Source organism: Oncorhynchus gorbuscha, linkage group LG23 (genome assembly GCF_021184085.1).
Source record: "Oncorhynchus gorbuscha isolate QuinsamMale2020 ecotype Even-year linkage group LG23, OgorEven_v1.0, whole genome shotgun sequence".
Lineage (NCBI taxonomy): Eukaryota > Metazoa > Chordata > Actinopteri > Salmoniformes > Salmonidae > Oncorhynchus > Oncorhynchus gorbuscha.
The window spans coordinates 34,730,613-34,755,449 of NC_060195.1; the positions used below are offsets into that span (position 1 = coordinate 34,730,613).

The 24,837-nt window shown below is 43.7% G+C and overlaps 1 protein-coding gene across 1 annotated transcript in view; it reads left to right on the plus strand.

Moving 5' to 3' along the window:
• Nucleotides 1-24,308, plus strand: part of LOC124010831 (vascular endothelial growth factor receptor kdr-like) — an 84,412-nt gene extending 60,104 nt beyond the window's left edge. Inside the window, exons 26-30 of the mRNA XM_046323550.1 lie at nt 3,120-3,225; nt 6,392-6,513; nt 7,628-7,706; nt 10,146-10,246; nt 21,955-24,308. Of these exons, the coding sequence (XP_046179506.1) occupies nt 3,120-3,225; nt 6,392-6,513; nt 7,628-7,706; nt 10,146-10,246; nt 21,955-22,138 (592 nt within the window). The 3' untranslated portion in view covers nt 22,139-24,308. The remainder of the gene's footprint in view (nt 1-3,119; nt 3,226-6,391; nt 6,514-7,627; nt 7,707-10,145; nt 10,247-21,954) is intronic.
• Nucleotides 24,309-24,837: the final 529 nt, after the last annotated feature.

Sequence of the window (24,837 nt, forward strand, 5' to 3'; positions counted from 1 at the left end):
TTTTTTTGCCCTAGCATAACACAGCTGATTTGAATGAACCAACTCAACATCAAGCTTTGATTATTTGAATCAGCTGTGTAGTGCTAGGGCAACAAAAAAAGCATGCTCCTAGGGGGGTGCCCCAGGACTGAGTTTGGGAAAACTCGCTCCATGACAACAAAATCATAAACAGAGTAGTATAATTAGTCTTTCGTTTTTTGGGTTATGCTCCGGTAAAACAATTTGGCTAATCTATATTTCCAGGTAGTGGCAGGTATCCTAGCAGTTAAAAAGTTAGGCCAGTAACCGAAAGGTCAGACCGCTAGTTAGAATCCCCAAGACAACAAGGTGAAAATAGGTCTATGTGCCTTCGAGCAAGGCACATAACCTGATAATGGCAGACCCTGGTTGTGACCCCACTCTCCGAGGGTGTCTCAGGGAGAGTGTGATATGCAAAAAACACATGTCCAATTCACACATGTGCATTAATACACACTTGAACGTGTGAAATAGTCTAAATATAAGCACGCTCCAAATTATGTTATTTATTATTTTATTTCCAATTCGTATTCTTGAAGATCAAGGTGTGTTAAATTCATTGGAATGACTGTGAATCTGACAGACATATTACCTAAGATATTACCTAGCTTATATAGTATTATCTGTAGTAGAAAGCAATGGGTTAGAAGGAGCCTACATAACCAACCCATAAAATAACATGCATCATCCATTTAAGGCCAAATATGTAAACTCTAACACTGATGTATCCCGCAATAGATGTTGTTCAATTGGTAATATTGTCTCTTATGGGGAAAGTAATCTAAAAGTAACTGAAAGAAATCAGATTATGTTACAGAGTTTTTGTCATCCAAAAATGACATTACTAATTACAATTTTGAAAATGTAACTATCAAATGTAACGGATTACAGTTAGAAAGTAACGCACCCAACCCTGCGAGTTTACAACCTACTCCCAAAGGACCCCTCGCTCTCACATCCTGAGCACTGCTCTCAATCTATCTCACATTCTGCTATGTGTGTGTGTGTGTGTCTCTGTGCGTAGCGTTTGGATTTCCTTTGTGACAAAGCGTGGTGGAGTTAAACTCCCTCTGTCTTATTCATTTGGAAAGGATCAATCCTGCACTTATGTTTTATAACCCTTTACCACCGGGATGTCCAGAATGTTTAAAACATCTTGTGCCAACTGCAGCCAATTGAATGGATGTATCACGGAGACATGGGAGATGGTGATTGGAGTTGACCTGCAAAAATATGACCCAGACTGGAGTCTTAGAGCATGGGGACTGGGAATAGAACTAAATAGCAGCTCTGTAGATCCAGTCAGACCCACTGGTGCCAAGTTCTCCTCTCTAAGATCCTTTCAATTCTGGTTCAAAGCAAAGTGCTCCATTGACCGAATTAAGATAGAGAGAGCAGATAACACTCTGCTAATCTCATGCCAAGGAACCATGAACTACAACCTGCTGATATCAGTTTAAATGGGAAGCAGGGGAGCGGTACGCACTCTATTCTACAGGGGTAATACCCCCCTGTCTCCCACACTTCTCCTCAGAGCCTCCCAGGCCTGATGTTGATCATGTGTGTGGGAGCCTGGGATCCAGAGCCCCTGACCTTGACCCCAACCCCCCGTTATATGGATGATGAAAGGGGACGTAGGGCCGGGCGATATGGGGTGGTAAATCTACCCTGCTGCTGCTGCACTGGCTCATCAGGAATGTGTCCCTCCGTTTAGAAGATTGAAAGGTCCACTTCCTCCATCAGCCTAACGGCGCGCCGATCTGATGCATCCTCATCAGAATGTGGAAGACACTCCTCAAGACGTAAGAATCAAGAAAAACGGATGTCCACCTCCCAACGTCCCACAGCTTTCCTGCAGGGAAGAGAGAAGTGGACTTTGGAATTCATACCACCACAATGGCCCCCCACGGCAGCGTATTCCCTAAAGAGACAGAAGAGGGGTGGAACCAATTTTTCCCCATTATGAAGCAGACAGGAAGCAGGGTTGAAATTGTGCTGTCCACAATGCTGTCTACATCCCCTCCTCTTGATTTGTTGGCCATGTGGGCCATGGTGGTCTACTCTGGGCTTCCATCCTGTCACTGAGGATGTTACGAGTCCCTCCACCTGGCCAAGGACACTCATGAACATGGGAATCACAGCCCAGCCGCTTCCTCCAGCCAATCTCCACCGCACAGAGGGGAGAGGAGACGTCTCGCCAAGCCAAGGTCGAGGTGTCCTGAATACAAACACAGATGGAGAGGGCAAAAGGCGAGGGTATGGGGGAGGACCGAGGGCGTAATGGACCATCTGCTTTTTACTGTAATTTTCTCCAAACTCAAATTGACTCAATCTGGTGCCAATCAGAGGAACATATTGGAGCTAATGGGCACCTGGCTGTGTTTACGTAAGGGCCTCTGTGTTTGGGGGCCGCGCTCCATAGTGTGAAGAGAGCTAGGGATTCATCAACACCCCGGCCGAGCTCGTTCACCACGCTGGCTATGGGGTTTGATTTAAACAGCAGCAGCGGCCGGCGCTCCGTCTCTGAATTCCTCCACGTCCGAGTCGGCCATTATTACAGGCCACTGCTGCAGTGAAAACACAGCACATGACGGCCCTGAGTCTTCCCACATGGGCAGAGACGCTGACAGCTCGTCAAAGAGCTGAGGGGCGGGGTTTCCTAATGTTCACACCAAGACCTAGGGAACGAAATACAGCCCCAGAGACCAGATGATCGTTGGAAAATGAAATATTTGGTATATGAGTATTGTAGATGACAGTTGATTTGGGTGAATGCCAGCTACAGGTCATCTCTCGTGTCAGTCAGCGTCCACACACACACAGGGCCTGTCTGGTGGAGGAGGAGAGCATTGGGTTTCTATGAATGTCAAAACACTCCTGATTGTAAAAGATTGAGTATTGTTTGCCTTATGGTTAAATTTCTCAAGGCACTGCAGAGCGAAGCAAGCCTAGCAACCCATATGGATGTGAATACTTGCGATTATCATGTTATTACCCTAATTTATTTGAGTTTAGCTCAACAGTATAGCTACACAGTGTGTCTTTGTTATTAATGTGCATTTGCGAGCCAGCATAATGACATGATGTGTATTTTCCCTCAGATACCAGACCATGTTGGACTGCTGGCAGGCTGAGCCAGGAGACCGGCCAACCTTCACTGAACTGGTGGAGAGACTAGGAGACCTGCTACAGGCCAGCGTACAGCAGGTAAGATCCCCATGGATTTGTTCTATCATTCCTTCCACCCGTGAGAGTACCACTAATCTGAAATGAGTGACTAGGTGAAGGTGGTTGAACCCATGAAGGGTTAAGGTGTGTCACATGATGAAGACCAGGTTCAAGGTGACCTGGAGATCAGAGGTCAGCAGAGTTGTGGATAGGGCCTTGTTTCATCTAAGTGCTTAAGGCTTGTGTGACGTACTGTTTTTCTTCTGACCAGTAAATGTCTGTAGCTGAGGCAAGAGCCAAAACAGTGTGGAGGAGAACATTTGTGGATGACGTATGCTCCTCACGGAGTAAAAGGGTTTAAGTAAGTCAAGTTTAGGCAAATAGCTCAAAACCACTTCCTTGGGGTAAGCTAAAACCAAGTGAAGTACTTGAGCCACATTGTCCTTACAAAACCACTTTTAACAATGAAATTAGTCCCTGGTTCTGGATGGTGACTCACACAAATTGCAACTATTCAGGCTCCTCTGTGTAAAGCAGTACAGACTGTAGATGATGCGAAGGGGTCTGGCCCAGGGGGGTGCTCACGGGAACTTGGAGGGGAAGTCACACTCAACACCCCCCCTCCCCCCTCGACTCCCTTTGAAAAAGTAGCTGGCGCGTAAGAGGAACCGCACTTCAAAACTGTAGGAAAAACAACAGTAATACTAATATGACGCAATATCATAAGCTCTGTATTAAGGTATTCACAATGTGGTCAATTTAGTGCAGCAGTAGTATATGTGGGAGGGAGGCTGTACATTTGGGGAGGATTTGACATTGGAGAACTTGAGCACAATGGCCATTTATGACAATAGAAACATCCCAAACCCAGCAGGGAATGAGGAGGATCACTTTTTATCGTTAACAATGACAGATCGTCCTGAAAGGTCTGGAGGATTACAGATGTGATCTGACACTGACTAAATCCACACAACACTCCTCATCACCAGCCCCAACCACCAGCTGAAAGATGACCAGATTGAACACATCTAAATGTGGTTAGAGCGTTTGACTAGTAACCGGAAGGTTGCAAGTTCTAACCCCCGAGCTGACAGGATAACCAAATTCATTCAGAAGATAATAAAGCATGTTTCTTGTAGGGATTTCTTCTCTCAACTTGTTTCTATTACTTTCTACCACGTCTAGCACGTCTGTCGTTCTGCCCCTGAACAGGCAGTTAAGCCACTGTTCCTAGGCCGTCATTGAAAATAAGAATTTGTTCTTATCTGACTTGCCTAGTTAAATAAAGGTAAAATAAAAAATAATAATATAGGCCATGGGCCATATACTTTCCTACACTGCTAATAAAGAAAGGGCTGCTTTTGTGGTAATGGAATGACAGGGAGATTTTGACAATAAGGGATGGAATCAAGAGAGCGAGAAGGAAAGCAGCGAGTCCTGAAGGAAAATTGGCTGTTACCCCAGCGAGAACAAAACAATAGGTTCCCATCAAGTCCTTATAATGCCCAGAACGTTGAGTTTAAAAGACAGTCTAAAACTAAGTCACTGAGAGAATGGAAGACTTCCTCAGATATCTACAGCCACGCTCCCAGTTTCAACTCTCTCCCCTCTCCCAGACATAAGGCACAGGGCCCGGTTGCATAAAACACCCTAGGTAAGCTTTCATTTTAACTTAAAGTTTCCTTAACTTTAAGTCAGTTGCACAAAACATTTTAAGGTGCATTTCCCCCTAAATGAAGTGAAAAGGTTAAGGGTGCTTCATTCAGTATGGAGGTGAATCTTGCTTTCCTCTGCCCTGGTTTCAAAAGGAAAACATCAACCAGCTAGCTAGTTAGCTAACAGTTAGCTACTTAGCTAAACAATGGAAGGTGCACTACCCATGGCTCCAGAGCTATAGTAGCTGCTTAGATAGCTAGTTTCTCTGTAAATTCGCTTGACGTGGTAGAAAGTAATAGAAACAAGTTGAGAGAAGAAATCCCTACAAGAAACATGATTTATTATCTTCTGAATCAATTTGGTTATCCTGTCTTGATTGTAGAAGTACTATTTTGCCATCTCACAAAATACATGCGATTTCAGGCTTTATCCATGGTAACCAGATACTCTTTCTGCCATACATGCCTTGAAACTACCGTAAAACCCCTTAAGTATGCCCTTACCTAAGGACAAATTTGAGGGGCTCTATGCAACGTCATTAAACAATTCCCTTAGGTAACACTTAAAATGTTTTATGCAACTGGGCCCAGGTCCAGATAGTTCATTAACTCAGATAGTTCATTGACCCAGACACACACAGACAGGACTAAAATGAGACCAGACAGTGGTGGGGATAGTAAAGAGATGATAGCAGGCCAGACCTCCCATCAGAATAAAACCACAGAATTAAAACACTTTATAACATAACAGATGACTCGCGCTGAAAACCAACCTCATGGGACCCCATCCTGACAGTACAGAAAAGAGCTGAACAGGGAGGATTTCAAACCCTTTCATTAATATAGGTCTGTTACATACAGACTAATTCCTTTACAGGCCAGTCAGCGATGTTGTCTCCACCAGCATCATCACCCCTTCCTCAGACATTCTACGTTGGATTTATTAGGCATGACCTTGGTTTCTTTGGCAACATTCCCTGCTAGTCCTGGATGGATTTTTGTGAAGCACACGAACAGTATCAAGCTCAAATCTCCCTAAGCTTCACACGCTTATCACACACCTGTGCTTTCCGTCATGCTATGATAGCAGCTAGCTAGGCCTATGGTCTATGATAGCTGCTTGCTAGGCCTTTGGTCTATGATAGCAGTTAGCTAGGCCTCTGGTCTATGATATCTGCTAGCTAGGCCTCTCGTCTATGATAGCAGTTAGCTAGGCCTTTGGTCTATGATAGCATTTAGCTAGGCCTCTGGTCTATGATAACTGCTAGCTAGGCCTTTGGTCTATGCTAGCTGCTAGCTAGGCCTCTCGTCTTGATAGCAGTTGGCTAGGCCTTTAGTCTATGATAGCAGTTATCTAGGCCTCTGGTCTATGATAGTTGCTAGCTATGCCTCTGGTCTATGATAGCAGTTGGCTAGGCCTTTAGTCTATGATAGCAGTTATCTAGGCCTCTGGTCTATGATAGTTGCTAGCTATGCCTCTGGTCTATGATAGCTGCAAGCTAGGCCTCTGGTCTGACATGTTGTGTTCTCTCCTCTTTCTGTCCATTCAGGAGGGAAAGCATTACATCCCTATAGCAGCCCTGCTGTCTAAGGAGGGAGACCCCTCCAACACGGCCCTGTCAGAGGAGACCAACACCAGGCCACTCTCTTACCGCGACTCAGGAAGCACCTGGTAAGAAGGATGAGTCTGTCAGCTGGCCAGTCAGTACACTACATTACCCAGCTAGCTATATTACCCTCAACCTAACAGAGATATTATCCTCAACCTAACACACAAGATCACACTCACACCTGTGGCTCACAACAGTATTGAATAAGGTTCTCACATTTATTGTATTGCAATTTAGGGTTGTATTCAATCTACATTGTGGAAGTTCAGCATTACAGCGTGATTGAAATTTAAAGGCAATGTTCCCGCCTTAGCAGAGACTGCATTCGCGGAAGACCCTGCATAAGTCGGCTCAATGGGAAATTATCTTAAAATTTCTATCACGTAATCTGTAACGCTTCAGCGATATACATATTGAAGAGCGCTTATTTGAATAATTCTGCCGTAAGTCTATGTTCATTATATACCATTTAATAGAGAAATTTAAACAGTGAAATGTAATATCTCCATGGGCATCCTGGCTTAATGGTCACTTTAATTTATCTTTAAAGCTGTGTTATTTTAACTGAACTGAGTGTTAAGATAACAACCAATAATTTCCCCACTCTTCATTCAGTACATTGTCCAAAGCACACTCCATTTTCTTTACATATGCTTTGCTTGGCCGGTCAGGTACTTACTCTTAAAGAAGTGCAAGTAGATCTGCTTGAGGACAATGAAAGACCTGATAAAGATTGGGATGAAAACTATATACCCTGGCAGTCTGATGGTGAGGGAGCCCAAAGCATTGTGGCCCCTTCGAAGATTTTCCTCCCAAACCACAGACCCTGCACCAGGATTTATGTCCACTTAAAATAATATTTGTTAAACCCTCTTATTTTCATAGGTCCTACGAGTGGGTTTATTGAGAATGTATTAAAATGCTTTAATGTCAGTTATCCCTTAAGCTGAATTAAGCAGTTATTTGATTCTCTCTCTGTGTTGGAAAGCCAAGAAAATAGGGTTTATTTTTAAAGATCAATTCCCCCGACACTATGTAATTGTTGACTGAATTGATTATGTTCTCGATTATTGTGTTTTTTTTCTATGCTTTTTGGCGCCTGTATAATCTTGGATTTCTCTGGCTGGGACATTTTTCCTACATTAGGATCTGACTTTGGAAATTGTTTCCTTTCAGGAACATTAAGAACCGTCCAGCAAGTGTGAAGACCTTTGATGAGGTTACCATGGAGAACGGTTCTAACGACAACCATGAGGTGAATTAACCCATCACCCCTATCCCACTCTCACACGATGAACACCAAGTGACCCAAACCTCCCAGCAAACCGGGAACATTCCCAGAACATTTAGCTAAGATTCCCATGAAGTTCTAGTTAGGGTTGTATCTAACATTAGCATGATAGCATCCCAAAAACATTCGAAGAATGTTGGAATCGATCCAGGGTCTGTAGTGACACCTCTAGTACTGCGATGCAGTGCCTTAGACCGCTGCGCCACTCGGGAGCCGAGTGTTAATGTTTCCCCAGCAAACCAAAATTGGTTCTGTGAAAGTTCCCAGAATATTCGTTAGGTATTCTTATAACACAAAAACGGTCAAATCGTGCTGATTATTATACCATGATGTATAACACATTCGCCTGATGTTGCTAGAATATTCCCAGAACACATTTGATCTGTTCTTTAAAAGTTTCCAGAATGTTTCATTAGGTTGTGGGAAGAGTCTGGTGGAAACATTGTGGGGACATCACAAAAGATATGTTCCCAAAACACAAAAAACTGTCCAGTTGTGTGGATAATTATAAACTCAGCAAAAAAAGAAACATCCTCTCACTGTCAACTGTGTTTATTTTCAGCAAATTTAACATGTGTAAATAAGATAAGATCCAACAACTGAGCCATAAACGGAACAAGTTCCACAGACATGTGACTAACAGAAATGGAATAATCTATCCCTGAACAAAGGGGGGGGGTTCAAAATCAAAAGTAACAGTCAGTATCTGGTGTGGCCACCAGCTGCATTAAGTACTGCAGTGCATCTCCTCCTCATTGACTGTACCAGATTTGTCAGTTCTTGCTGTGAGATGTTACCCCATTCTTCCACCAAGGCACCTGCAAGTTCCCGGACATTTCTGGGGGGAATGGCCCTAGCCCTCACTCTCCGATCCAACAGGTCCCAGACGTGCTCAATGGGATTGAGATCCGGGCTCTTCGCTGACCATGGCAGAACACTGACATTCCTGTCTTGCAGGAAATCACGCATAGAATGAGCAGTATGGATGGTAGCATTGTCATGCTGGAGGGTCATGTCAGGATGAGCCTGCAGGAAGGGTACCACATGAGGGAGGAGTATGTCTTCCCTGTAATGCACAGTGTTGAGATTGCCTGCAATGACAACAAGCTCAATCCGATGATGCTGTGACACACCGCCCCAGATCATGACGGACCCTTCAAATCGATACCACTCCAGAGTACAGGCCTCGGTGTAACACTCATTCCTTCGACAATAAACGCGAATCTGATCATCACCCCTGGTGAGACAAAACCGCGACTCGTCAGTGAAGAGCACTTTTTGCCAGTCCTGAATGATCCAGCGACAGTGGGTTTGTGCCCATAGGCGACGTTGTTGACGGTGATGTCCGGTGAGGACCTGCCTTAAAGGCCTACAAGCCCTCAGTCCAGCCTCTCTCAGCCTATTGCAGACAGTCTGAGCACTGATGGAGGGATTGTGCGTTCCTGGTGTAACTCGAGCAGTTGTTGTTGCCATCCTGTACCTGTCCCGCAGGTGTGATGTTCGGATGTACCGATCCTGTGCAGGTGTTGTTACACGTGGTCTGCCACTGTAAGGACGATCAGCTGTCCGTCCTGTCTCCCTGTAGCCATGTCCCTAGGCGTCTCACAGTACGAACATCTGCAGTCCTCATGCCTCCTTGCAGCATCCCTAAGGCACGTTCACGCAGATGAGCAAGGATCTTGGGCATCTTTCTATTGGTGTTTTTCAGAGTCAGTATAAAGGCCTCTTTAATGTCCTAAGTTTTCATAACTGTGACCTTAATTGCCTACCGTCTGTAAGCTGTTAGTGTCTTAACGACCGTTCCACAGGTGCATGTTCATTAATTGTTTATGGTTCATTGAACAAGCATGATAACAGTGTTTAAACCCTTTACAATGAAGATCTGTGAATTTATTTGGGATTTTTACAATTATCTTTGAAAGACAGGGTCCTGAAAAGGGACATTTCTTTTTAAGCTGAGTTTACAATGTTTATTTTAGGTTGCAAAAAATATTCACCTGAAGAAACATTCTGGGAACCTTTAAAGAACAGATTAAATGTTTTTCTAGGAACGTTCTTGCAACATCAGGCAAATGTTTTATACAAACATTCTATGATCATCAGCAGACTGGAAAGTTTTTGCCTTATGAGAACATTTGCCACGACCTAATGAATGTTCTGTGAACTTTCACAGAACCGATTTTGGTTTGCTGGGCTAACATGATGATTTCTCTGAACCACGCGTAAAGAGCTGCCCCTTTAGTAGGGTGTAAAACATCTGGCCTATAAGAATAGACATGTAAGACCATTTTGGTGGACTCTGACTCTTTCTCTCTCTCATCCTTATTTCTCCCTCTATCGCTCTCGCTCTCTCTCTCTCTCTATCCCTCTTTCCCATTTCCCTCCCTCTCTCTGCACGTGTAGGGGGGCCAGTCGGACAGTGGGATGGGCCTGTCGTCTGATGATATGAACACCCTGAAGCGCCTGGAGTCCTTGGCCCGACCACTCAGCATCATGGCCCTGGCGTGAGTCCACATGATCCCTGTCACTGACAGCATCCAGAGACACAGGCTGAGGCAGAAAGAGGCAGGGGAGCCACATGCAGAGGAACTGCAGGCAGGGAGGATAAAGAGTTAGGGGAGGCAGAAAGTGCCAGGGGGAAAAGGAGAGGAAGGCAACTGGCCCTGCCCTGGAAACCCACCTGCTGGCCTGGAATGTCGACGTTGGAATTGTCAAACACACTCATATACACACACTCATACACACACACACACACACACATACACACACACACACACACACACACATATGCACACACACACACACACACATATGCACACACACTCATATGCACACACACTCATATGCACGCATACTCATATATGCACGCACACTCATATGCACGCACACTCATACACACACACACACACACACACACACACACACACACACACACACACACTCATACACACACACACACACACACACATACACACACACACACACACACACACACACTCATACACACACACACACTCATACACACACACATAGACACACACACACACTCACACGTCACACACACTCATATACACACACATACACACACACACACATACACACACACACTCATACACACACACATACACACACTCACACACACACACTCACATGTCACACACACTCATACACACACTCATACACACACACACACACACACACATACACACCCACATACACACACACACACTCACACACACACACACACACACACACACACACACACACACACACACACACACACACACACACACACACACACACACACACACACACACACACACACACACACACACACACAGTCCCTCTCACCCCTTTAACCTCAATGACTGGTTTTCCCTTTTGCCAAAAGAAAGCATGCTATATCCCCAGCGAGACAAAGGACTTGGGGGGAGGAATATTGCCCCAAGGTGACAACCCAAACGACAGGGAACAAAAGCTCAGTGGAAGTGTGACTCGGTGCCTGGGTGGTTTAAGAGCATGCACTAAAACTCGCTTTGGCGTTCGCCAAAAGGCTGCTCGGGCCTGATTGAGACGTCCACCGACAGCTTACTTGTCAAGGTTCAGAGTAGAGGCCGTGTTTCATACATCAATCAACCGCCATAGTTTGAGATGACATAAGAGGTTTGTGATACAGACTCTGTCCAGAGTCAAGATAACAGATGTCGTCAGAACAACACTGTTCTCCTTGGCTGAGGAACAGTTGTGGACTCAGGTGTCTCATCGCAATGGATGTTATCTGGTCCGGTATAAACAGACTGTGGTGTATGAGATGTCTACCATCGCCCTGTGTCTTTGAGGCTCCACTATGCAATGACCTGAGAGCTGATGTTCAGATAGAGAAAACATTCAATTATGCATGTACGGTACACCCACTGTCCCAGATCAGCCTGTACATTGTGTGGATGATTTAGGTCTGAGAGATTGTTTATCGTTTTGAATGTCAGCCAATCGCAGGGTTCATGTAGCAGGTCACACCCCTCTCTCTCCTTACACTCGGGTCCTCAACATGCTCAGAGAACGAGCAACATTCAAGCTGAGTAAACAAGGGGATGTGTTCGGGTTATAGAGAGTTTACTCTCGTGATACGGCGAGCAACCACCCCCTTTTAGAGTTACAACCGCTCCTTGTCATAACCCATTGTACCTGTGGAATAGAGAGGAACCAGGGCTAAGGACAGGTTAGGCTAAACATGACACATTATCCATTGTGTACTTCAAGGAGCAGAATTGCGTGAAACATATATATATAGATGGATTCTGTCTTTCAAATGCCCAGCGCACAAACACCTCTTCCCTGGACAAAAAAAAAAGATTAGGACGGATGCATATTTAAATGAGCAAGGACAGCTAACAAAGGAATGGTTTTTTTTAATGCAATAATCCTAAACTGACAGAAAGGGAGCATGAAATAAAAAGGCGAGGGGAGTTTGATATCATTTTTATGGGGCCTGCTGGTGGCTTTCACCAAGATTAATGAAACTCTTCCCAACCCCCAATGAACATACCGGAAGGTGTTGTTTTGATTAAAAACATTCTGAATCCTCTCCCTCAGCAACCATTGTACCCTCCCAGCCACAATCCACCCCCACACACCCATCAACTCATTGACAGTGCTCCCCTCCTCTCTGTGTCCCTATGTGATGCACAACGCTGGGCAGAGAGAGACGAGACCACTACCTGTGAGCACAGCCACAGCCTTTCCCATGTTGCCATGCCCTCTGCCATGGGAGAACCAGTCACCAGAGGTATACAGAGAATGGTCTATTTATTGAGAGGAAAGAACCCTCACTGGGTCGCCGCTCGATCACCGTCACCTTTGACCTTCTAGAGGTTTACAAGGGAGGGCTGTTGTAGCTCTCTCTCTCTGCTCTCTCTCTGCTCTCTACATTTACATTTAAGTCATTTAGCAGACGCTCTTATCCAGAGCGACTTACAAATTGGTGCATTCACCTTATGACATCGAGTGGAACAGTCACTTTACAATAGTGCATCTAAATCTTAAAGGGGGGGGGGGGGGGGTGAGAGGGATTACTTATCCTATCCTAGGTATTCCTTAAAGAGGTGGGGTTTCAGGTGTCTCCGGAAGGTGGTGATTGACTCCGCTGTCCTGGCGTCGTGAGGGAGTTTGTTCCACCATTGGGGGGGCCAGAGCAGCGAACAGTTTTGACTGGGCTGAGCGGGAGCTGCACTTCCTCAGTGGTAGGGAGGCGAGCAGGCCAGAGGTGGATGAACGCAGTGCCCTTGTTTGGGTGTAGGGCCTGATCAGAGCCTGGAGGTACTGAGGTGAGGTTCCCCTCACAGCTCCGTAGGCAAGCACCATGGTCTTGTAGCGGATGCGAGCTTCAACTGGAAGCCAGTGGAGAGAACGGAGGAGCGGGGTGACGTGAGAGAACTTGGGAAGGTTGAACACCAGACGGGCTGCGGCGTTCTGGATGAGTTGAAGGGGTTTAATGGCACAGGCAGGGAGCCCAGCCAACAGCGAGTTGCAGTAGTCCAGACGGGAGATGACAAGTGCCTGGATTAGGACCTGCGCCGCTTCCTGTGTGAGGCGGGGTCGTACTCTGCGGATGTTGTAGAGCATGAACCTACAGGAACGGGCCACCGCCTTGATGTTGGTTGAGAACGACAGGGTGTTGTCCAGGATCACACCAAGGTTCTTAGCGCTCTGGGAGGAGGACACAATGGAGTTGTCAACCGTGATGGCGAGATCATGGAACGGGCAGTCCTTCCCCGGGAGGAAGAGCAGCTCCGTCTTGCCGATGTTCAGCTTGAGGTGGTGATCCGTCATCCACACTGATATGTCTGCCAGACATGCAGAGATGCGATTCGCCACCTGGTCATCAGAAGGGGGAAAGGAGAAGATTAATTGTGATTAATTGTGTGTCGTCTGCATAGCAATGATAGGAGAGACCATGTGAGATTATGACAGAGCCAAGTGACTCTCTCTCTCTGTGATCTCTCTCTGCTCTCTCTCAATTCAATTCAATTCAAGGGCTTTATTGGCATGGGAAACATGTGTTAACATTGCCAAAGCAAGTGAGGTAGACAACATACAAAGTGAATATATAAGGTGAAAAACAACAAAAATGAACAGTAAACATTACACATACAGAAGTTTCAAAACAGTAAAGACATTACAAATGTCATATTATATATATATATATACAATGTACAAATAGTTAAAGGACACAAGATAAAATAAATAAGCATAAATATGGGTTGTATTTACAATGGTGTTTGTTCTTCACTGGTTGCCCTTTTCTCGTGGCAACAGGTCACAAATCTTGCTGCTGTGATGGCACACTGTGGAATTTCACCCAGTAGATATGGGAGTTTTTCAAAATTGGATTTGTTTTCGAATTCTTTGTGGATCTGTGTAATCTGAGGGAAATATGTCTCTCTAATATGGTCATACATTGGGCAGGGGGTTAGGAAGTGCAGCTCAGTTTCCACCTCATTTTGTGGGCAGTGAGCACATAGCCTGTCTTCTCGAGAGCCATGTCTGCCTACGGCGGCCTTTCTCAATAGCAAGGCTATGCTCACTGAGTCTGTACATCATCAAAGCTTTCCTTAATTTTGGGTCAGTCACAGTGGTCAGGTATTCTGCCGCTGTGTACTCTCTGTGTAGGGCCAAATAGCATTCTAGTTTGCTCTGTTTTTTTGTTAATTCTTTCCAATGTGTTAAGTAATTATCTTTTTGTTTTCTCATGATTTGGTTGGGTCTAATTGTGCTGTTGTCCTGGGGCTCTGTAGGGTGTGTTTGTGTTTGTGAACAGAGCCCCAGGACCAGCTTGCTTAGGGGACTTTTCTCCAGGTTCATCTCTCTGTAGGTGATGGCTTTGTTATGGAACGTTTGTGAATCGCTTCCTTTTAGGTGGTTGTAGAATTTAATGGCTCTTTTCTGGATTTTGATCATTAGTGGGTATCGGCCTAATTCTGCTCTGCATGCATTATTTGGTGTTTTACGTTGTACACGGAGGATATTTTTGCAGAATTCTGCGTGCAGAGTCTCAATTTGGTGTTTGTCCCATTTTGTGAAGTCTTGGTTGGTGAGCGGACCCCAGACCTCACAACCATAAAGGGCAATGGGCTCTATGTCTGATTCAAGTATTTTTAGCCAAATCCTAATTGGTATGTTGAAATTTATGTTTCTTTTGATGGCATAGAATGCCCTTCTTGCCTTGTCTCTCAGATCGTTCACAGCTTTGTGGAAGTTATCTGTGGCGCTGATGTTTAGGCCAAGGTATGTATAGTTTTTTGTGTGCTCTAGGGCAACAGTGTCTAGATGGAATTTGAATTTGTGGTCCTGGTGACTGGACCTTTTTTGGAACACCATTATTTTGGTCTTACTGAGATTTACTGTCAGGGCCCAGGTCTGACAGAATCTGTGCATAAGATCTAGGTGCTGCTGTAGGCCCTCCTTGGTTGGTGACAGAAGCACCAGATCATCAGCAAACAGCAGACATTTGACTTCAGATTCTAGCAGGGGGGAGGCCGGGTGCTGCAGACTTTTCTAGTGCCCGCGCCAATTCGTTGATATATATGTTGAAGAGGGTGGGGCTTAAGCTGCATCCCTGTCTAACCCCACGACCCTGTGTGAAGAAATGTGTGTGTTTTTTGCCAATTTTAACCGCACACTTGTTGTTTGTGTACATGGATTTTATAATGTCATATGTTTTACCCCCAACACCACTGTCCATCAGTTTGTATAGCAGACCCTCGTGCCAGATTGAGTCGAGGGCTTTTTGAAATCAACAAAGCATGAGAAGACTTTGCCTTTGTTTTGGTTTGTTTGGTTGTCAATTAGGGTGTGCAGGGTGAATACATGGTCTGTTGTACGGTAATTTGGTAAAAAGCCAATTTGACATTTGCTCAGTACATTGTTTTCATTGAGGAAATGTACGAGTCTGCTGTTAATAATAATGCAGAGGATTGTCCCAAGGTTACTGTTGACACATATTCCACAGTAGTTATTGGGGTCAAATTTGTCTCCACTTTTGTGGATTGGGGTGATCAGTCCTTGGTTCCAAATATTGGGGAAGATGCCAGAGCTAAGGATGATGTTAAAGAGTTTTAGTATAGCCAATTGGAATTTGTTGTCTGTATATTTGATCATTTCATTAAGGATACCATCGACACCACAGGCCTTTTTGGGTTGGAGGGTTTTTATTTTGTCCTGTAACTCATTCAATGTAATTGGAGAATCCAGTGGGTTCTGGTAGTCTTTAATAGTTGATTCTAAGATCTGTATTTGATCATGTATATGTTTTTGCTCTTTATTCTTTGTTATAGAACCAAAAAGATTGGAGAAGTGGTTTACCCATACATCTCCATTTTGGATAGATAATTCTTCGTGTTGTTGTTTGCTTAGTGTTTTCCAATTTTCCCAGAAGTGGTTAGAGTCTATGGATTCTTCAATTACATTGAGCTGATTTCTGACATGCTGTTCCTTCTTTTTCCGTAGTGTATTTCTGTATTGTTTTAGTGATTCACCATAGTGAAGGCGTAGACTCAGGTTTTCCGGGTCTCTATGTTTTTGGTTGGACAGGTTTCTCAATTTCTTTCTTAGATTTTTGCATTCTTCATCAAACCATTTGTCATTATTGTTAATTTTCTTCGGTTTTCTATTTGAGATTTTTAGATTTGATAGGGAAGCTGAGAGGTCAAATATACTGTTAAGATTTTCTACTGCCAAGTTTATACCTTCACTATTACAGTGGAACGTTTTACCCAGGAAATTGTCTAAAAGGGATTGAATTTGTTGTTGCCTAATTGTTTTTGGTAGGTTTCCAAACTGCATTCCTTCCATCTATAGCATTTCTTAATGTTACTCAGTTCCTTTGGCTTTGATGCCTTGTGATTGGGTATTGCTCTGTTCAAGTAGACTGTGATTTTGCTGTGGTCTGATAGGGGTGTTAGTGGACTGACTGTGAACGCTCTGAGAGATTCTGGGTTGAGGTCAGTGATAAAGTAGTCTACAGTACTACTGCCAAGAGATGAGCTATAGGTGTACCTACCATAGGAGTCCCCTCGAAGCCTACCATTGACTATGTACATACCCAGCGTGTGACAAAGCTGCAGGAGTTGTGACCCGTTTTTGTTGGTTATGTTGTCATAGTTGTGCCTAGGGGGGCATATGTGGGAGGGGATGCTGTCACCTCCAGGCAGATGTTTGTCACCCTGTGTGCTGGGGGTGTCAGGTTCTTGTCCGGTTCTGGCATTTAGGTCGCCACAGACTAGTACATGTCCCTGGGCCTGGAAATGATTGATTTCGCCCTCCAGGATGGAGAAGCTGTCTTCATTAAAATATGGGGATTCTAGTGGGGGGATATAGGTAGCACACAGGAGGACATTTTTCTCTGTTAGGATAATTTCCTTTTGAATTTCTAGCCAAATGTAGAATGTTCCTGTTTTGATTAATTTAATGGAGTGAGTTAGGTCTGCTCTATACCAAATTAGCATACCCCCTCTCTCTCTCTCTGTGCTCTCTCTATGGTCTCTCTCTGCTCTCTCTCTCCTCTCTCTCTGGTCCCTCTCTCTCTCTCTCTCTTCTCTCTCTCTTCTCTCACTCTCTCTTTGCTCACTCTCTGCTCTCTCTCTCTGCTCTCACTCTTCTCTCTATCTTCTCTCTCTGCTCTCTCTGCTCTCTCTTCTCTCTGCTCTCCTTTCTCTGCTCTCTCTCTTTTCTCTCTCTGCTCTCTCTCTCTCGATAGCGCTTTCTCTCTCTATAGCTCTCACTATAGCTCTGTCTATAACTCTCTCTATAGCTCTCACTATACCTCTCACTGTAGCTCTGTCTATAACTCTCTCTATAACTCTCTCTATAGCTCTCACTATATCTCTCACTATAGCTCTCTCTATAGCTCTCTCTCTATAGCTCTCTCTATAGCTCTCTCTATAGCTCTCTCTCTATAGCTCTCACTATAGCTCTCTCTATAGCTCTCTCTCTATAGCTCTCTCTATAGCTCTCTCTCTATAGCTCTCTCTCTATAGCTCTCTCACTAAAGCTCTTTTATACCTCTCACTATAGCTCTCTATAGCTCTCACTATAACTCTCTCTATAGCTCTCTCTCTAAAGCTCTTTTATACCTCTCACTATTGCTCTCTCTCTATAGCTCTCACTATAGCTCTCTCTCTAAAGCTCTTTTATACCTCTCACTATAGCTCTCTCTCTATAGCTCTCTCTCTATAGCTCTCACTGTAGCTCTCACTATAGCTCTCTCTATAGCTCTCACTATAACTCTCACTATAACTCTCTCTACAGCTCTCTCTGTATCTCTCACTATAACTCTCTCTATACCTCTCACTATAGCTCTCTATAGCTCTCACTATGGCTCTCACTATAGCTCTCACTATAGCTCTCTCTCTCTATAACTCTCACTATAATTCTCTCTATAGCTCTCTCTATAGCTCTCTCTATAGCTCTCTCTCTATACCTCTCACTATAGCTCTCACTATAGCTCTCTATAGCTCTCACTATACCTCTCACTATAGCTCTCTATTTCTCTCTCTCTCACTCTCTATAGCTCTATGTCTCTTTATAGCTCTCTCTCTATATATATATAGCTCTATCTCTCTCTCTCTATAGCTCTCTCTCTCTCTCTCTCTCTCTCTCTCTATAACTCTCTCTCTCTATATAGCTCTATCTCTCTCTCTATAGCTCTCTCTCTCTCTCTCTCTCTCTCTCTCTCTCTATAGCTCTATTTCACTCTCTCTATAACTCTATCTCTCTCTCTATAGCTATCTCTCTCTCTCTCTATAGCTCTATTTCTCTCTCTCTATAGCTCTATTTCTCTCTCTCTATAGCTCTGTCTCTCTATAGCTCTCTCTCTCTATATATATATATATATAGCTCTCTCTCTCTATATATATATAACTCTATTTCTCTCTCTCTATAGCTCTATCTCTCTCTCTATAGCTATCTCTCTCTCTCTATAGCTCTATTTATCTCTCTCTATAGCTCTGTCTCTCTATAGCTCTCTCTCTCTCTCTATATATATATATATATATATATATATATATATATATATAGCTCTCTCTCTCTATATATATATAACTCTATTTCTCTCTCTCTATAGCTCTATCTCTCTCTCTATAGCTCTATCTCTCTCTATAGCTATCTCTCTCTCTATAGCTCTATTTATCTCTCTCTATAGCTCTGTCTCTCTATAGCTATATCTCTCTCTCTATTTCTCTCTCTCTCTCTCTCTCTCTCTCTATAGCTCTATGTCTCTTTATAGCTCTCTCTCTCTATATATATATATAGCTCTATCTCTCTCTCTCTATAGCTCTCTCTCTCTCTCTCTCTATAACTCTCTCTCTCTCTATACCTCTATCTCTCTCTCTCTATAGCTATCTCTCTCTCTCTATAGCTCTATTTCTCTCTCTATATAACTCTATCTCTCTCTATACCTCTATCTCTCTCTATAGCTCTCTCTATATATATACCTCTATCTCTCTCTATAGCTCTCTCTCTCTCTATATATATATATATCTCTCTCTCTATAACTCTATTTCTCTCTCTCTATAGCTCTCTCTATATATATACCTCTATCTCTCTCTATAGCTCTCTCTCTCTCTATATATATATATATCTCTCTCTCTATAACTCTATTTCTCTCTCTCTATAGCTCTATCTCTCTCTATAGCTATCTCTCTCCTCTATATATAGCTCTATTTCGCTCTCTCTATAGCTTTATTTCTCTCTCTATATAGCTCTGTCTCTATAGCTCTATCTCTCTATAGCTCTATCTCTCTCTCTCTATAGCTCTATTTCTCTCTCTCTATAGCTCTATATCTCTATCTCTCTCTATGTAGCTATCTCTCTCTCTCTCTCTCTCTCTAGCTCTATTTCTCTCTTTCTCTATAGCTCTATTTCTCTCTCTATATAGCTCTATCTCTCTCTCTATAGCTCTATCGCTCTCTCTATAGCTCTATCTCTCTCTCTATAGCTCTATCTCTCTCTCTATAGCTCTATCGCTCTCTCTATAGCTCTTTCTCTCTCTATATAGCTCTATCTCTCTCTATAGCTCTCTCTATATATAGCTCTATCGCTCTCTCTCTCTCTCTATAGCTCTATCTCTCTCTCTATAGCTATCTCTCTCTCTATAGCTATCTCTATAGCTCTATTTCTCTCTCTCTATAGCTCTGTCTCTCTATAGCTCTATCTCTCTCTCTATATATATATATATATAGCTCTATCTCTCTCTCTCTCTCTCTCTATAGCTCTATTTCTCTCTCTATATAGCTCTGTCTCTCTATAGCTCTATCTCTCTCTATAGCTCTATCTCTCTCTCTCTATAGCTCTATTTCTCTCTCTGTATGGCTCTATATCTCTCTCTATAGCTCTATCTCTCTCTATATAGCTATCTCTCTCTCTCTCTCTAGCTCTATTTCTCTCTTTCTCTATAGCTCTATTTCTCTCTCTATATAGCTCTATCTCTCTCTCTATAGCTCTATCGCTCTCTCTATAGCTCGATCTCTCTCTTTATAGCTCGATCTCTCTCTTTATAGCTCTATCGCTCTCTCTATAGCTCGATCTCTCTCTCTATAGCTCTATTTCTCTCTATATATAGCTCTATTTCTCTCTATATATAGCTCTATCTCTCTCTATAGCTCTATCGCTCTCTTTATAGCTCTATCGCTCTCTCTATCTCTCTCTCTATAGCTCTATCGCTCTCTCTCTATAGCTCTATCGCTCTCTCTCTATAGCTCTATCTCTCTCTCTATAGCTCTATCGCTCTCTCTCTCTATAGCTCTATCGCTCTCTCTCTCTATAGCTCTATCGCTCTCTCTCTATATAGCTCTATCGCTCTCTCTCTCTATAGCTCGATCTCTGTCTCTATAGCCCTATCGCTCTCTATATAGCTCTATCGCTCTCTATAGCTCTATCGCTCTCTCTCTATAGCCCTATCGCTCTCTCTCTCTATAGCCCTATCGCTCTCTCTCTATAGCTCTATCGCTCTCTCTATAGCTCGATCTCTGTCTCTATAGCTCTATCGCTCTCTCTATAGCTCTATCTCTCTCTATATAGCTCTATCGCTCTCTATATAGCTCTATCGCTCTCTCTATAGCTCTATCGCTCTCTCTCTCTATAGCCCTATCGCTCTCTCTCTACAGCTCTATCGCTCTCTCTCTCTATAGCTCGATCTCTGTCTCTATAGCTCTATCGCTCTCTCTCTATAGCTCTATCTCTATAGCTCTATCTCTCTCTAGCTCTCTCTCTATAGCTCTATCTCTCTCTCTATAGCTCTATCGCTCGCTCTATCGCTCTCTCTCTCTATAGCTCTATCTCTATAGCTCTATCTCTCTCTAGCTCTCTCTCTCTATAGCTCTATCGCTCTCTCTCTCTATAGCTCTATCGCTCTCTCTCTCTATAGCTCTATCGCTCTCTCTATCGCTCTCTCTCTGTAGCTCTATCGCTCTCTCTCTATAGCTCTATCTCTATAGCTCTATCTCTCTCTCTATAGCTCTATCTCTCTCTCTATAGCTCTATCTGTCTCTCTATAGCTCTATCTCTATAGCTCCATCTCTATAGCTCCATCTCTATAGCTCCATCTCTATAGCTCTATCTCTCTATAGCTCTATCTCTATAGCTCTATCTCTCTCTAGCTCTCTCTCTCATTGTAGATGTGTGGAAATGCTTGGGATAGTATTGTTGTCAGTACTTGACTCACCAATCTAACATTTACTGATCCATTCTAGAATATAATCATTTTAATACACCACCCTGTCATTTCCCCACTCTCATAGTCAATGCAGCCAGTCAGTCATGTGATTTACCCCACTGAGAGCCGACCTTGGCCCCTGTGAGAGAAGTTCTGGAAACTCCTAGCAACCAGAAGACAATAGTAGTTAATTACTCATATTTGGAGCATTTACTGGAGTAGAAGAAGTCAACATCCGTGAGAGAGGCCAGAGAACGTGATTGATGATATGCTTCATGAACAATTATCATGGAAATGCATTATTGTTATATTTTTGTATTTTACGGATCCCCATTAGTTCCTGCCAAGGCAGCAGCTAAGTCAATTATATTTTACTGAGTCTGTTATTAACCAGTATGTGCTCTCTCTCTCTCTCTCTCTCTCTCTCTCTCTCTCTCTCTCTCTCTCTCTCTCTCTCTCTCTCTCTCTCTCTCTCTCTCTCTCTCTCTCTCTCTCTCTCTCTAGGATGAAGGCAGTGAGTAGGAGTAAGGAGTCGGTGCTGACTGAGGGAGAGAAGGACAAATACCTTCAGCCTGTCTCCTCTCTGGACTTCACCCTGGATGACTCGTCCCTGGAGCCCGGTCTGGAGTGCCACAGCCCGCCCCCTGACTACAGCTATGTAGTGCGCTACTCCACCCCACCTGTGTAGCCGTCGCCGTGGGAGACGCCCCCGTCCACCCTCCGCCCCAGGGAGAATCTATCTGACTAAATGCCTCGAGGCCTTTCCTTTGTTCTCCTCTGTTCTGACTCCGTCTCCGGACCTCACAGCGCACCGTAAAACGGCTGCTGCCTCCGTCTTGTAAACTTCTTCCATTTCTCCTCCTCCCCGAGGCTTGAGAGAGGGACACGTTTGAGACGCTTTATTACAACGTGAGATCTGTTACTTAGGGACACTCTGAGACACCTTACTGTAGATCTGCACTTAGCCTGCCTGCTTCCCATCAGCCCACTCTGCAGGAAGGAGGAAGAAGAGCCTGCCCTCTTCTGTAAAGGTCTCAGCCTGACCCAGAGGTTCGCCTATGTACTGCTGGCCTTCTCCATAGCTCACTCTGATAGCCACACATAACAGCTAGCTATGGAAAGATCCCTATAGACTTCTGTAGACCTATAGACAGCCTCAGGTATTCCTATAATCTACTGTGAACAACACCAAGAAAAACAACCGATTCCAGACTTGTAACGAATGACATTCCCATGAAATGTATTATTGTCAGTTTATACTGTAGTGTAAATGGACAATGTGTTACCATGGGGATACAACATGTAGATGAGAAGGAAATAAGATGGGAGAATTAGGGTGTTTTCATTGATACTATTTTATTTCTGTACAAATATTTTATAGACTTGAAAACTGTAATGTGCTATTTTATTTTATTATATGTAATGATTATTGATATAAGGTTGACAAAATATTTGTGTCACAGAGTGGATCTTTTCAAGCATATTCCTCAGGTTGACTTGAGCTAAAGCTCCCGATTAAAAAAAATAAAAAAAAATAAAGGCACCTGTCAGACAGATTACAGGAACAGTTTGTGAGTAGTGGAATGTGCCCGTCAGAAAAGATTTCTCACTTGAGTACTCCAATCTCCAGTATTCCCAGTCAACATGTTGTTGTTGGTCAGAATCTTTTTTCCCCTTCAACTCAGATGGAGAGACACATGGGTTGACAGGGTTGTCTACAGTAGATGGATATGGCCCATAGTCCCTTTGGCTCAGTCTGAGTAGTAATAGGTTAAACAGCCAATAGAATCCCAGCTCCCAGCGTCTCTGAATGGGGTTAAGGCATGAAGAGGACAGGAGAGGACAGGACAGAGAGGAACACCACGCTGCTTTGCAATTAATACTACATCTCTACCGTGAAGCTATTTGAAATGAAAAGTTACATTTGGATTCCTTTCCCGATATGGGACTAACTCTGTGTATTATTGTTATGGCCGAGTGGAAAAAGGGAAATTGGATGATACGAGAGAGACTGGTTTATTTGTATGTGTAAAAAGCTAGTTTAAAAACATGAGCTTGGGTTAGAATTTCATATGAAGAGGGTCTATGAAAGCACCAGTGAAATAAACAATGCATATTTATTTAGGTTTATATTCTACAATGTCACTTATTAATTTCACACTGAAGATTGCCGCTGCCTCCTTGACAACACGATATGTAACATTCCAGTATTTAATTATATATTCCGTTTGCACTGCTGAACACACTATAATTACATTAGTAAAGATGAAGGAATTGACTGTTTGCAAGCAGGAATGTTTGTAATGGAAATCGTCTGTTGCTGATCCATTTTGTTGTGCTAAAAGTGTGACTAAAGCTTGCAGGGCAGGCTCCAGGAATCCTACATGTTATCACCAGGCTGGTCACTATACTGGTGACTACTTTAGCACGTTTAGTCTACGTAATTACCTTTAAAAACAAGGCTGAAAAATGATCAGGATGAAGTGTCTAAATGTTTGGATTATTCCAAATGTTTGGTTCAATTAGAATTCCAGTCACTCCAGCTAGTGTTTCGTTACACATAGGAGAGAGGGAATAGCTTGTGTGTGTAAACTGCTAGATAATATTTTGCTGCACAATACATTATTCTTTAATAAGATTTATTATGAATGCTGTCTCTACACCCTTAAATACTGCCAAATGATGTTTGTATTGTTAATGTGGACTGATTGGGTCTTGTGTCCATTGTGGAGGAAAAAAGTGTATGCACTGATTTTGTTTTCTATCAAATATAGATTTTTGTACTCTAAATGTATTTGTATTATTAACTAAGCATAAGAAGTGAATAAATGAATAAAGATCGATATATTTATGCATTACGTCTAGTGCAGAGATATTTTTTGCTAGTTGCTGAAGTTGCTAACATTGATTCATACATCAACCTTCAGCTTTCTCTAGGACATTCTACCGTTTTCTACCCTCTGAAGTCCTGGCACCAGGTCATCAACACTATTTGAGCACCTAGCACAACGGTACAGACTCTAAAAATGTGTGTAGCACAACTTGTCTCTGGCTGGGAATGTGGGGATGGGTGAGGCGTGTGTCCACCGTTGGTGTGTGTCATAAGTAGGCTACTCTCCCCTCGTCCTGCTCCATGGACCAGCGAGACACACTTCCTGAGCGGGGCAAAATGTGCCTGTCACTGGGACAATGCCCCTCCAAGCGGGAAAGGAAGGGGCCCTTAATCATCCTGGTACGTCACCACGCAGAGGGCTTCCTACGAGGCCACGGTGCCCCCACCCCCGGCACAGGGCGAGTCCACTGGGAACGTCATGCAGGACAGGTTGGGCTCTCCACTGTCTCCGCTCATCACTCTTGAGATTCACTGTGTTTACAGATAGGTGATCG